At 49.8% G+C, this 14,909-nt stretch overlaps 1 protein-coding gene across 1 annotated transcript in view; it reads right to left on the bottom strand.

Annotated features, from left to right (window-relative positions):
• The window catches only part of mef2b (myocyte enhancer factor 2b), a 138,835-nt gene that overhangs the window by 56,282 nt on the left and 67,644 nt on the right, over positions 1–14,909 (bottom strand). Inside the window, exon 3 of the mRNA XM_038778274.1 lies at positions 75–278. Coding sequence (XP_038634202.1) covers positions 75–278 — 204 coding nt within the window. The remainder of the gene's footprint in view (positions 1–74; positions 279–14,909) is intronic.

The raw sequence follows: 14,909 nt of genomic DNA on the forward strand, positions 1-14,909 counted from the left end.
GGTCTGTGGAGGACAGTAATTCAATGGTGGAGTTGATGGGTTGGCTCATTGTTCACGACTGACGATCTCCTTACCTCTAGGATGTCGGAGTTTGTGCGGCTCTCGTGCGGCTCGCTATACTCTGTATACTTGAGCAGCACCCGGTCCATGTCAGTGCTGGCATACTGGAAGAGCCGGTTGGTGCTATTGAAGATGATGAGGGCAATCTCGCAGTCGCACAGCACACTCAGTTCATATGCCTTTTTCATCAGGCCAAACTTCCGTTTGGTGAAGGTCACCTACAAGAAAAAGTAAAGAAAGACTCAAATTTACGCAGAGCTTTACACGATCATTGGACATCCCAATGATGTTGAAGTGTAGTCACTGTTGTAATGTAGGAAACATGACAACCAATTTGTGCACAGCAAGCTCCCACAAAAAGCAGTGGGAAAACAAAGAAAGAACAAAGAACAAAGAAAATTACAGCACAGGAACAGGCCCTTCGGCCCTCCCAGCCTGCGCCGATCCAGATCCTTTATCTAAACCTGTCTCCTATTTTCCAAGGTCTACTTCCCTCTGTTCCCGCCCATTCATATACCTGTCTAGATGCCTCTTCAATAAACATCAGATAACCTATTCTTGTGGTGTTGATTGAGGGATTAGAAATGGTCAGCTACTCGGGAGAGCTCCCTTGATCGTCTTTGAAACAGTGCTGTGGTATTTTTTAATGTCCGCCTGAGAGTCACACTCTCAGTTTAGCGTCTCATCTAAAAGACGGCACCTCTGGCAGTGCAGCATTCCCTTGGTATGATGCTGGAGTGCCAGCCTTGGGAGGGGAAAAGGTGAAAGGTTATCAAGATAGGTGGAGGGAGGAGGAGGAGAAATAAGAAAGATGAGGGGCGGGATTCTCCCGCAATCTGCGGGATGGCCCGACGCCCAAGAACGGTGTGAACCACTCCGGCGTCGGGCCACCCGGAAGTTGCGGAATCCTCTAGCGGATCCTCCGGAGGGGTTGGCGCCGCCCCAACCGGCGCCGAAGGGCCGCCGTGGTCCCACGCATGCACAGAACCACCGGCGTATTCTGGCGCATGTGCAGAACCGCCGCCGTGTTCCTGCTCATGCGCAGGGGGGTTCTTCTCCGTGCTGGCCATGGCGAAGCCCTACAGAGACCGACGCGGTGGGAAAGAGTGCCCCCACGACACAAGCCCGTCTGCAGATGGATGGGCCCCGATCGCGGGCCAGGCCACCGTGGGGACCCCCCCCCCCCGGGGGCTGGATCCCCCGCGCCCACCCCCCCTGCCCCCGCCCAAGGACCCCAATAGATGGCCGACAAGCCAGGTCCTGCGGGGATGGACCATGTCCATTTCACGCCGGCGGGACTGGCCAAAAATGGGAGGCCACTCAGCCCATCGGGGCCCAGAAAATTGCTGACAGCCCCCGACCGGCACGATGTAAACCCCGCCCCCAAACCGGCGCCGGTGAATACGGCAGCCGGCGTTGGAGCGGCAGGGCGGGATTCACGCCATCCCCCCGGGAATTCTCCGACCCGATGGGGTTCGGAGAATCCCACCCGAGATGTCAGAGGTGAATTGAGGTTAAGTTATCATCAAAGCAACATAACTCAGTTCGAATGGTGGAATTCACCCAAAATCACTCAATGGTTTTTCTTTAGGTTAAACCCACATTTCCATGGTTCCCCCCCACCCCCTGCTTGATGTAGGTAAATGTATAACCTTAACTGAACCACGTAAAGTGAGAGAAACTTGCATTAATGTGTTGCCCCGATGTGTGTACAATGGGTCAATGTGATGTGTCTCGCATGGGGGTGAAGATCGTTAGTGTGCTTCTTGCTTTCAGCTGTCACGGTTGCCCAGCAATAATGTGAGGAGAGTCACATGTCGAAGTCTCTCTATGTCAACACACAGCCCCTCCATTGGCAATTCTACAGCTTAAGTCTCTTTGTGGTGACACTCAGAAACAGGGGGCGAAATTCACCGACCCCCGCAGAGTCGGAGAATCATCGGGGACCGGCGAAAATCCTCCCCGCGCCGTGGCCGGAATTCTCCGCCACCCGGGAATTGGTGGTGGCGGGAATCACGCCCCTGAGATCGGCGTGCCCTCCGCGTTGATCGGCGAGCCCCCTGCGGGGATTCTCCGGCCCGCGATGGGCCGAAGTCCTGCCGCTGAGAGGCCTCTCCCGCCGCCGTGGTTTGAACCACCTCTGGTGGCGGCGGGATCGGCAGCGTGAGCACGCCCCCGGGGTCCTGGGGGGGGGGAGCGGGGCGATCGGACCCCGGGGGGGTGCCCCCACGGTGGCCAGGCTCGCGATCGGGGCCCACCAATCGGCGGGCGGGCCAGTGCCGTGGGGGCACTCTTTTTCTTCTGCCGCTGCCACGGCCTCCACCATGGCGGAGGCGGAAGAGCATCCCCCAGCGCGCATGCGCCGGTGGTGACATCAACGGCAGCTGATGCACCGGCGCATGCGCGAACCGGCGAAAGCCTTTCGGCCAGCTCCGGCGCCGGGCGTCAAAGGCCGCTGGCGCCGGTTTTGGCGCCAGTCGGCGTGGCGCCAACCACTCCGGCGCGGGCCTAGCCCCCAAAGGTGCGGAATTCCCCACACCTTTGGGGGCTAGGCCCGCGCCGGAGTGGTTGGCACCACTCCGCTACGCCGGGACCCCCCTCCCCACCGGGTAGGGGAGAATCCCGCCCAGGATCTCTCATGGCCCCCAGGCTAAAGCTTCAGAGGAACTCAGAGGAGAGCTGGCCCCCCAGACATGCTGTGTGCAGGCCCATCAGCATGCGGAAACTCCCAGTTTAGGGCAAATAGACTCAACTGGAGAGGTCGGCATTTGGGAAGCCATTAATTTGGGTCTCCATGAATTTGGCCGACACTTGTACTCTGGAGAGGACACTTCATTTTCTCTGTACACAAAGAGTTGACCACCAAGGGTCATACCATCTTCTCCCCGATGAAGAGGCTCTCTGCTGGTTGCCAAATCGGCTGATGATACAAAGATAAGTAGGAGAGCAAAGAGGAAATAGAAAATCTGCCATTAAGTGAGTGGGCGCAAATCTGGCAGATGGAGTATAATGTGGAACAATGTGAACTTGTCTATTATCGCAGGAAGAATACAAAACAGCAAATGATTCAAACTAAGAGAGATTCGGGCAGCACGGTGGCCTAGTGGTTAGCACAACCGCCTCACGGCGCTGAGGTCCCAGGTTCGATCCCGGCTCTGGGTCACTGTCCGTGTGGAGTTTGCACATTCTCCCCGTGTCTGCGTGGGTCTCGCCCCCACAACCCAAAAATGTGCAGAGTAGGTGGATTGGCCATGCTAAATTGCCCCTTAATTGGAAAAAATAATTGGGTAATCTAAATTTAAAAAAATAAAATAATAATAACTAAGAGAGATTCGGCCCATTGAATCTGCACCGACCCACTTAAGCCCTCACTTCCACCCTATCCTCGTAATCCAATCACCCCGCCTAACCTTTTTGGTCACTAAGGGCAATTTAGCATGGCCAATCCGGCCAACCGCTCGTCTTTGGACTGAGAGAGGAAACGGGGGCACCCGGAATTAACCCACGCAGACACGGGGAGGACGTGCAGACTCCGCACAGACAGTGACCCAGCGGGGAATCGAACCTGGGACCCTGGCGCTGTGAAGCCTCGGTGCTATCCACTTGTGCTGCCGTGCCACATGAAATCACAAAACGTCAGCATGCAGGTTCAGCAAGTAATTAGGAAAGCCAATAGAATGTTGGCTTTTATTGTAAGGGGAATGGAATATCATAGAATGCCTACAGTGCAGAAGGAGGCCGTTCGGCCCATCGTGTCTGTACCAACTCTGTGAAAGACTATCCTACCGAGGCCCATGCTCCCACTCTATCTCCGTAATCCCACCTAACCTTTTGGACACTAAGGGGCGATTTGCCATGGCGAATCCACCTAATCTGCATATCTTTGGACTGTGGGAGGAAACCGGAAAACCCGGAGGAAACCCACGTATACACGGGGAGAACGTGCAAACTCCAGACAGTCAGGGCAGCACGGTGGCACAGTGGGTTGGCCCTGTAGCCTCAGGGCGCCGAGGTCCCAGGTTCGATCCCGGTTCTGGGTCACTGTCGGTGTGGAGTTTGCACATTCTCCCCGTGTCTGCGTGGGTTTCGCCCCCACAATCCAAAGATGTGCAAGGTCGGTGGATTGGCCACGCTAAAATTGCCCCTTAATTGGAAAAAATGAATTGGGTACTCTAAATTGATAAAAAAACTCCAGACAGTCACCCAAGGTCGGAATCTAACCCTAGTCCCTGGGGCTGTGAAGCAGCAATGCTAACCACTGTGCCAACCCTCCTTAAAGGAGGGAAGTCTTGGTACAGCTGCATAGGTGGCACCACACCTGAAGCACTGGGTACAGGTTTGGTTTCCTTACTTAAGGAGGGATATACTTGTATTTGAAACAGTTCAGGGAGGATTCAGTCGGCTGAGGGTGAGACTTATGGGGAAAGGTTGTGGAGGCTGGGCTGAGGCCCAGTGGAGTTTAGAAGAGTGAGAGGTAACCTTAATTGAAACATAAGAGGGGGCTTGTGGAGAGAATGATTCCCCTCGTGAGGAATCTGGAACTCAGGGCCATAGTTTCAGAATATGGGGTCCCCCTTTCACGATGGAGAGCAAGAGGAATTTCTTCTCTCAGAGGGTCACTAGTCTTTAGAATTCTCTTCCCCAGAAGACAGTGGAGTCTGGGTCATGGAATATATTCAGGGTTGAATTAGACAGACTTGTGGTAGACAAGGAGTTAAGACTTGCGAGGGTAGGCAGGAAATTGAAGTTCAGACCGCAATCAGATCAACCTTGACCTTTTCAAGTGATGGAATAGTAGCAAGGGGCTGAATGGCCTACTCTTGCTCTCATTTTTTGTGATCTTGTGTCTCACGGTTCAGGCACTGCCAGAAAGTTTGTTGTAAATTATCACAAGGGTACTCCAGAGGAACATTTGTTCACTGATTGTGAGTCAGGGAGGAGGGGAGATTGTGCTGTAGTGGTATCCAGCGATTCAGGCTAATGCTCTGGGCACGTGGGTACAAACCCCACCGTGGCAGCTGGTATAATTTGAATTCAATTAATAGCTAGGTGGATTGGCCAGGCTAAATTGCCTCTTAGTGTCCAAAAGGTTAGGTGGGGTTACAAGGATAGGTGGGGTCGTGGGTCCAGGTAGGGTGCTCTTTCAGAGGGTCACTGCAGACCCGATGGGCCGAATGGTGTCTTTCTGCACTGTAGGGATTGTAAATCTGGAATTGAAAGCTAGACCATGAAACTGTCATCGATTGTTATTTTTAAAAATCCACCTGGTTCTCCTTTACAGGTGGAAATCTGCCATCATACCTGGTCTGGCGTCCATGGAGTACAGACCTACAGCAATGTGGCTGACTCTTTTTTTTTTTAATTTAGAGTACCCAATTATTTTTTCCAATTAAGGGGCAATTTAGAGTGTTCAATCTACCTATCCTGCACATCTTTGGGTTGTGGGGGTGAAACCCACGCAGACACGGGGAGAATGTGCAAACTCCACACAGACAGTGACCCCGGGCCGGGATTCGAACCCGGGTCCTCAGCGCCGTAGGCAGAAATGCTAACCACTGTGCCACCGTGCTGCCCGATGTGGCTGACTCTTAACTGCCCTCCGAAATGGTCTAATTAGCCACTCTGCTCAAGGCCAATTAGAAGAGTGAGATACCATTTAGTTGGCTTTGCCAGAGATGCTCGCATCTCAAGAAAGAATAAATTAAAAACGCCTGTCCTTCTGAAAAATGCAGATTATGGGGAAGTTGATTCTAACCTCGCTGTGATTCTCCACACAGTCGATAGGAAATCTTCAACCTATATCGCACTTTACCACATCTCAGAAACATCTTAAAGCTGAGGGTTGCTACGTGTAACAGCTACTTTTGAACGCACTGATTTTTAATGTGTTCCAAGGCCACGTACAAATTCTATGAGGTGAGTGACCAGTCACCCTGCTATTGATGAGGAAGGTTTACTGGCCAGGCCAACTCCTTACTCTTCTCAGAGCACCGTGGGATCTTTACTGTCCACCCACATGGGCCACCAGAGCAGGCAAACCTTGGCTTGCACTAAAGTTGGCGCTTCTGACAATGCAGCGCACCCCGAGCGCCAGCATGGGTTATACGCTGAAGGCCACCGAAACAAAACTTGAACTCACCAGCAGGATTTTCCTGTCCCGCTGACAGCAGACCCCCGCCGCTGGTTCCCCGGTGGCAAAGGGCACGGACAACGGGAAAACCCGTCGACAATGGAGGGACTGGAAAATCCCACCCATCATTTTCTGACTTAGCGGCAAGAGTTTTTTTTTATTCATTCATGGGAGGTGGGCAACGCTGGCTAGGCCAACATTTATTGCCCATCCCTAATTGCCCTCGCGAAGGTGGTGGTGAGCTGCCTTCTTGAACCGCTGCAGTCCATGTGGTGCAGGTACACCCACTGTGCCGCTGGTGAAGGAGTTCCAGGATTTTGAACCAGTGACAGCAAAGGAATGGCCAATGTACTTCCAATTCAGGATGGTGTGTGACTTGGAGGGGTACTTCCAGGTGGTGGCATTCCCATGTCTCCGTTGCCCTGGCCCTTCTAGATGGTAGAAGGTGTGGGTTTAGAAGGCGCTGTCTCAGGAGCCATGGTGATTTCCTGCAGTGCATCTTATAAATGGTACACACTGCTGCCACTGTGCGTCAGTGGTGGAGGGTGTGCATGCTTGTGGATGGGGTGCCAATCCGCAGAGTGATACACACTGAGCCACAAGTGAGAGCTACTGCCAGCTAAGGCCAACAGATACTCAGTGAAAGTACAGCACACAGCTCAGATTGAATAGCCTTCTGGCACTCACTGTCTGGCCTGCTGAATGAAGAACAGTCACTTGAACAAGGATGAAAGCCTGCCAGTTGCCCTGGAACTGTCCCAAGGTGAATCACCTCCTTCAGGAGCAGAGGGAATAAAGAATTTCTCTCAACTTCAAACAGATAGGAAATCTTTAAACTTGCATCGCACTTTACCACATCTCGGAAACATCTCAAAGCCGAGGGTTGTCACGTGTAACAGCTACTTTTGAACGCCGTGATCCCTATGGGGGAGGGGAAGTGATATCACAACACCCAGACCTTCAGAAATTTGACGGGAAAAAAATTGCTAAGTTATGGGTAAAAGAACATGGCGGAATGGGACTAATCGGGCAGATCTTTCAATGGGCCAGCACAGGAATGTTGGACCAAATGGCCACCTTCAGCGATGTATGATCCGATATAGCGTGATCTCTGACTGTTGTTAGAGATAAATGGGTGCAGACCGTGTCACATTGAAGGAGACCGAGTCTCCACTCTGACCCTCTCCACAATTTCACACTTACGGTGAGGTGTTGAAGAGACATTAACACAATGAGCTGGCATCAGACCACAAGTCCCCTGCAGCGCGACTGTGGCTTTGCACGTACAGCAGATGCCCGACGATACAGACTGCACAGGTCCGACTGTGTACTCTGTCCCCGTGCAGACTGCATCAATTGGTGTACTTTAGACAGCACCCAGGCAACCGTTTCCCAGTATGAGTCAGAGGACAGCAACAAAAGCCCTTGCAGTTAAATCAATGCCTACTGCATAAATTAATTGGGCAGAAAATCTCTATAATCCCCTCCAGCCCTACAATTCTCCGAAGATGCAGATATTTCTCTAATTCTGGTCTCTTGACCATCCTCAATTTTACTCGCACACCACTGGTGGCTGGATCTTCAACTATTGGGGGCATAAACTCCAAAATCCCCTCCCTCAACCTCTTGCCTGGCTCTCCTCCTTTAAGATGCACTGCAAACCTACCTCTTTGGTCACTTGGCCTAATATCTATTGAATTGGCTCAGTGTCAAATTTTATCTGATTTCATTGCTGCTAAACATCAGGATGTCCTACTGCATAAAAACAAATAGTCATCGTACGTTCTGCCAATCCTCCCGACTGCAGGAATTACAAGCTGCTCCTCTGGAAGGAAAACCCCATAGGAGGCATTGAAAGTAGGTTGTGTGCGTCCACAATTTTCTTGTCAGCACATTTTGTTTATTAGATGCAAAAAAAAAAAGATATTGATGATGGGGAGGAAAGTGTTAGTTGACTGGTTAGGGCAGGTTGGACACACGAGGAATATGCTCAGCCAGAGTTGGCAGCCCTAATCGAGCAAGACAGAGAGGAGATTTCTACTGGACGAGTAATGCAGAGACCTGTAATAATATCCCAGAGAATATAAATTCCAAGTCCCACCACGTCTGTTCGAGGGTTTGAATTCAGTTTCAAAAAAAATAAATAAATCTGGAAATGAAAAACCTAGAATCGGTAAAAGTGACCACGGATTTTCTTAAAAGCCCATCTGCTTCACTCATGTCCTTCAGGGAAGGAGATCCTGACCCTGCCTGGGGCCCATAATGTGACGCCAGTCCCAGACTAAAAAAGAAAGACAAATTTGCATTTCCATAGCACCTTGCACAGCCAGTCTACGCCCCAAGTGCTTTACAGACGAATAATTATTTTCTGAAGCGTGGTCATTGTTGTAATGTATGAAACATGGCAGCCAATTTATGCACAGCAAGATCCCACAATATGATAATGAGCAGAAAATCTGTTAGTTGAAGGGTTAATATTGGACAGGATCCCCCCCCCCCCCCCCCCCCCCCCCCCGCCCGCCCCATGTGAGAATTGTGGAGATATGCATCACTGTAAATACACAAGGGGTTAATGTAAATGCAGGTAAATTAGCTAGACACTAGAGGGAGCGCTGGAGACATGACACAGACAGTCAACCAATAGGTCAGTAAGATGGGACACGACCAACAGGCATTCACGATACACACAGAGGTGGCACTACCACAGGGGGGCATTACACCAACCCATATATAAGGACACAGCACACATGATCTTCCTCTTTCCAGTGGAGACACTCAGTGAGTACACAGGGTTGATTTGAAACACATCACACCCACCACCTGGATTGTAACAGACTGGTTCGTCAGTCTGCGTAGCTATAGCAGGATTAACAGGAGAGTCGAATCCAAGTAGGAGAATTGTTAACAGTTTAATAAATGTGTTAAAGCTATCTCCAAGTCTGAACCTTCCTTTGTCAGAGCGCACATCAAGGAAGCAGCTTATGCTACGTCAAGAGTATAACAAAACAAGAATGTCAGCCGAGATTACTGTGTTGAAGTATTGGAGTTGGACTTGAACCCACATCCTTATCACAGAAGATTTGTTATGGTGCAGAAGGAGACCATTTAGCCCATCATGTCTGCACCAGCTCTCCAAATGAGCAACTTGCCGAGTTCCATTCTTTCAACCTTCCCTCCGTAACTCTGCACATTCTCCCTTTGCAGATAACAATCTAATTGCCTTAATGTTTCAACAGAACTGCCTCCACCACACTCTCAGCATATCACTATTGCTTCTTTACTTTATAAATCTGTGCCCTCTTTTTCTGGAGTGCGAACATTTTCTCCCTAACTATTCTGCCCAGACCCCGCATGATTTTGAATACCACTATCAAATCGCCACTAAACCTTCTCTTCTCTAAGGAGTCATAACTTCCTCATCCCAGGAACCATTCTTGTGAATCTTCTCTGCACTCTCTCCATGCAATGCTTTCACATCCTTCCGAAAGTGTGGCATCCAGAACTGGGCGCAATACTGTAACCGAGGACAAACTAGTGACTTATACAGGTGCAGCATAACCTCCTTGCCCTTGTACTCTATATACTCTTATTAATAAAACCCAGGATATTGTATGCTTTATCAGCCATTTTCAGACTATCCTACCCCCTTCAATGACTTTTGCACATATAAACCCAGATCCCTCTGCTCCAGCACACCTTTTTAGAACTGCACATTTTATTTTATATTGTCTCTCTATGTTCTTCCGACCGAAATGAATCACGTCACATTTCTCCTCATTTGAACTTACATCTGCCACGTGTCCACCCAGGGGCTGGTTTAGCTCACTGGGCTAAATCGCTGGCTTTTAAAGCAGACCAAGGCAAGCCAGCAGCACGGTTCAATTCCCGTACCAGCCTCCCCGGACAGGCGCCGGAATGTGGCGACTAGGGGCTTTTCACAGTAACTTCATTGAAGCCTACTCGTGACAATAAGCGATTTTCATTTAATTTCATTCCACCAACGTGTCCTTCGAAGTCCTGCACTATCCCCACAGTTCACAATGCTTCCAAGTTTTGTATTATCCACAAACTTGGAAACTGGGCCAAGTACACCAAGGCCCAGGTCACTAATATATATCTAGAAAAGATCCCAACACTGACCACTTGGGAACTCCTGTACAAACTTACGTCCAGCCTGGAAAACCACCATTGACCATTTCTCTCAGTTTCCCGTCACTCAGCCAATTCTGTATCAATGTTGCTGTTGTCCCTTTTATTCCATGAGCTACGACTTTGCTCAAAGGTCTGTTGTGCGACGCGGTATCAAACACCTTTTGAAAATCCATGTACACCACATCAACAGCATTTGCCCTCATCAACACCTTCAAATAAACTCCAGCGAGTTGGTTAAACCAGATGTTTCCTGAAGAACATTTTCCCCTTATGGCCCAAGAGAATGGTGCCAGGGTTTGAACATTGCAGCAATGTGGAGAGATTGGATAGCCTGGGGTTGATTTCCTTAGGACAGAGGAGGCCAAGGAGTGTCCTAATTGAGGTGTACGAAATTATGAGGGCCCTAAACAGGGTAGACAGGAAAGACTTGATTCCCCTAGCTCAGGGGTCAGTTACCAAAGGGTGATCTGGTGATCGGCAGACGGATTAGAGGGGACATGAGGAAAAACTCATGCAGAGGGTGATAGGCATCTGGAAATCACGGCCTAAATTGGTGGTCGAGGCTGAAATGCCCAAGTCATTTAAAAAGGTATCTCGATTTACTTCTGAAGTGCTGTCGGCTGCAAGACTATGGACCAGGTGCCGAAAATGGGATTAAAATGAGCGGCTAGATTCTTTTTTCTCTTTTTGGCCAGCACAGATACAATGGGCTGAATGGTCTCTTTCTGCATCTTAACTTTTCTATTGTTCTGTCATTCTCGTGCAACCAGATGAGGCACGGCTGACCATAGCGAGCACGCCATAGAATCCCTACAATGTAGAAAGAGACCATTCGGCCAGAGTATGCACCTACCCCGCACCCCACCTAGGCCCACTCCCCCCCCCCCCCCCCCCCCCCCCCATCCCCGTAACCCCACCTAACCTGCACACCTTTGGACAGTGGGAGGAAACCAGAGCACCCGGAGGAAACCCACGCAGACACGGGATGAACATGCAAACTCCACATCGACAGCCACGGCCATAATTGAACCCGGGTCCCTGGTGCTGTGAGGCAGCAGTGCTAACCACTGTGCCGACCTTGGCTTTTTGTTTTCGAAGTGGCCTCTTACTCGTTTCTATTCACTAATTCAAGAAAGCAGCTCACCAACACCTTCTCAAGGCAACCAGGGGTGGACAATTAATTAGTCAGTCTTTGCCAGCACTGCTCACAGCTCAGGAACAAATAAAAAAATATATATAAATTTGCTTTCTAAAGACAAGTGTGAATGATTTCTCTGATTGATGACAGTGTGAGTTCATGAACAAGAACATTTGTTCAATATTAAACTAACAGGGACTGAAACCGATACGTGGATGAGAATACCACAAGCCAAAGATAGCCAAGAGAGACGAAAGATTTTGCACAATGTGACTGATTACTTGTGCTTGGGAATTCACCTATGAGAAGCTCTAATAACTTTGCAACATTGACTGAATGGGCAGTGACTCGTCAGTCTTGTGACTTGCTGATTCACAACCAGAGATTAGGCAAATCTGATGCAAATCTGCTCGGCGTTTTTTTTTGTCAGGGGATTTGAAAACAGAGGGCGGCCCTCGGGGACGTAACCGGAGCCAAAAGGGCATTCAGAGAAGTAGCGATCGAGCCTGCAGTTACATAGCACCTACTGCAACCCCAGGACGTCCAGGACGTCCCAAAGCTCTTTGCAGCCCTTGAACTACTTATTGAAATCTAGTCACTGTTGTAAAGAAGGAAACACGACACCCAGTTTGCGCACAGCAAACTCCCACAAACAGCAATGGTGAGAAAATAAAAACAGAAAATCTCTTTTCGTGACATTGGAGGATAAATATGGACCAGGATGCCTAGGAGAACTTCCCCGGCTCGTCTTCAAAACAGGACCGTAGGATCTTTCCTTTCCATCCGAGGGCTCGGATGGGGCCTCAGTTTTCATCTCATCCGAAAGGGGAACTGGAGCCGATCTGTGCACAGCAAGATCCAACAAACAGCCACGAGATAGGCGGCTAGGTGTCAGCCAGGACTGTTCGACCATGCACGGCAGGCCACAACATCCTCAGCAAGAGCAACGGAGTGTGGATGGGGTGCTCTGGTTGTGCCTTTCTCTTCCTGTCATGGCAGCTGAGCCAACCGTGGGGAAGGGAAAAACCCTGACACCATCTCGCGCAATGTGCCTCAGTGCCACAGGGACCAATTTATCAGTTTGAGCCATGGAAGGAGCTGTAAAATTGGTGACTTTTATTCTTAAATTAATCTACACCATTAATATAAGATAGACACTGATGGATACAATACGGAATTCAGGAGAAAGTTTACCCAGAGAGTGGTGAGAATGTGGAACTCGTTGCCAGGTGGATTGGTTGAGGCAAACAGTATTGAAGGAGGAGTTAGATAAATGCACGAGAGAGACAAGAATAGAAGGATTTTCAGATAGGAAGAGATGAAGGAGGGTGGGAGGAACATTGTGTGGAGTTGTAATAACAGGTTGTTATTACAGCTGGTTGGGCCAAATGGCCCATTTGAAGGTTGAAGGTACCATAGAACATACAGTGCAGAAAGAGGCCATTCGGCCCATCGAGTCTGCACCCTCATTTCCACTCTATCCTCGTAACCCAATAACCCCTCCTAACCTTTTTGGTCACTAAGGGCAATTTAGCATGGCCAATCCACCTAACCTGCACGTCTTTGGACTGTGGGAGGAAACCGGAGCACCCGGGAGGAAGCTCACGCAGACTTGGGGAGAACGTGCAGGCTCCTCACAGACAGTGACCCAGCGGGGAATCGAACCTGGGACCCTGGCGCTGTGTAGCCACAGTGCTAACGACTTGTGCTACCGTTCGGTCCTGGACAATTCCATGCAAGTTATTCTGAGAGTTTCTCTCGTCACTTTAACATTCCCAGACCACCAAAAAGGTGGAATTTCAACTGGGATTGTGGAACAATCTATTCCAGGAAGCTCTTGGGATTAAACCTGACCAACCAAAAACTCCCTAATATGGTGATCGTCCCTTGTTATCGCTGACCCAAGACATGACCCCTCTCTTCTCAAAAATAGGGAACTTACTTTCCTGCAATGCTTACTGCATCTCAACTGAAGTGAAGACTCCGGTTTTAGTTTTAGATTTATGTCGGCAACCTGGGAATTCTGCCTCCGTCCCTCACACGAGCAGATGGCTGACTTTCCCGGGGGGGGGGGGGGGGGGGGGGGGAGTCTTGGTGCCAATCCAAGAAACCGCCCCCAACTGAATATCTTCCCACAATCAAGAGTGAAAGAAATTCCTTCCTTAAATCTGTCACCTTCCTTTTCGATCTGGGGCTCTTTTCCCGGACACTTGCTATTACCTCAGGTCACCACCAGGCATCTATAACCGAGGTTTTCCCAGTATACTCTCAGGGGCTGCTTTAACACAGTGGGCTAAAAAGCTGGCTTGTAATGCAGAACAAGGCCAGCAGCGCGGTTCAATTCCCGTACCAGCCTCCCCGAACAGGGGCTGGAATGTGGCGACTGGGGGCTTTTCACAGTAACTTCATTGAAGCCTACTCGTGATAATAAGCGATTATTATTATCTCTTCTGCACCCTCTCTAAAACCTCCACATCCTTCCAATAGTGGGGCATCTAGGTGGCCATTAGCAGAGTAACATTGGCAGAAACTCAACAATGGTAAAGGGCATAATGGGACGGGCATGCTATTTATAAAAAATTGAGGAGAGCGGAACGTGGTTTAAAGATAGTCTCTTGGCAACATGGTGGATATGTTAGTTGGTAAATGCAGTGCCCAGTGAGATACAGAACTTTCCACGTTCAATGCCTGGCACACAAAATCACAGAATTGTTACGGTGCAGAAGGCCGCCAATTGGCCCATCGTGCTCTCTAAACGAGCAGTACTGAACCTGCCTCCACCACACTACCAGGCCATGCATTCCAGACTCCAGCCACTCGTTGTATGAAAATATTTATTCTCACATCACATTTGCTTCTTTTGCAAATCAGCTTAAATCTGCGCTCTCCCGTTCCTGATTGTTTTACGAGCAAGAACAGTACCTTCTTATCTGCTCTGTCCGATCCCCTCATGATTTTGAACATCCCTATCAAGTCTCCTCTTGGCCTCCTTCTCTCCAAGGAGAACGCCTCCAACTTCTCCAATCTATCCTCATAACTGAAGTGTCTCATCTCTGGAACCATTCTCGTAAACCCCTTCTGCACTCCCTCCAATGCGTTCACATCCTTCCTATAATGTGGCACCCAGAACTGTACACGATATGAAGATAAGTATCACGAGAGATTCCACCATTAGCCTAGGATGCCCTGGGATGGGAAAGGGAGGCATCTTCGTTAGGTTCCCCCATCTTAATTGCTGAGTAGCTGGAGTCTGTAAGGATGTGGGCTTGGCTGTGATTACCACCACAGCTGAATAGCTTGCTGATGTTCACTGGCTGGGTGTCACATGAAATATTGGGAACTCAGCAAAATAGATTTTAATAAAATTAGACAGGGTCAGAGATCAGCTGTGTAAGAGGTTGCACCGTTTCCTATCTCCCCCCTCCCCCC

The sequence above is a fragment of the Scyliorhinus canicula genome, chromosome 18 (assembly GCF_902713615.1).
Source record: "Scyliorhinus canicula chromosome 18, sScyCan1.1, whole genome shotgun sequence".
Taxonomy (NCBI): Eukaryota; Metazoa; Chordata; class Chondrichthyes; order Carcharhiniformes; family Scyliorhinidae; genus Scyliorhinus; species Scyliorhinus canicula.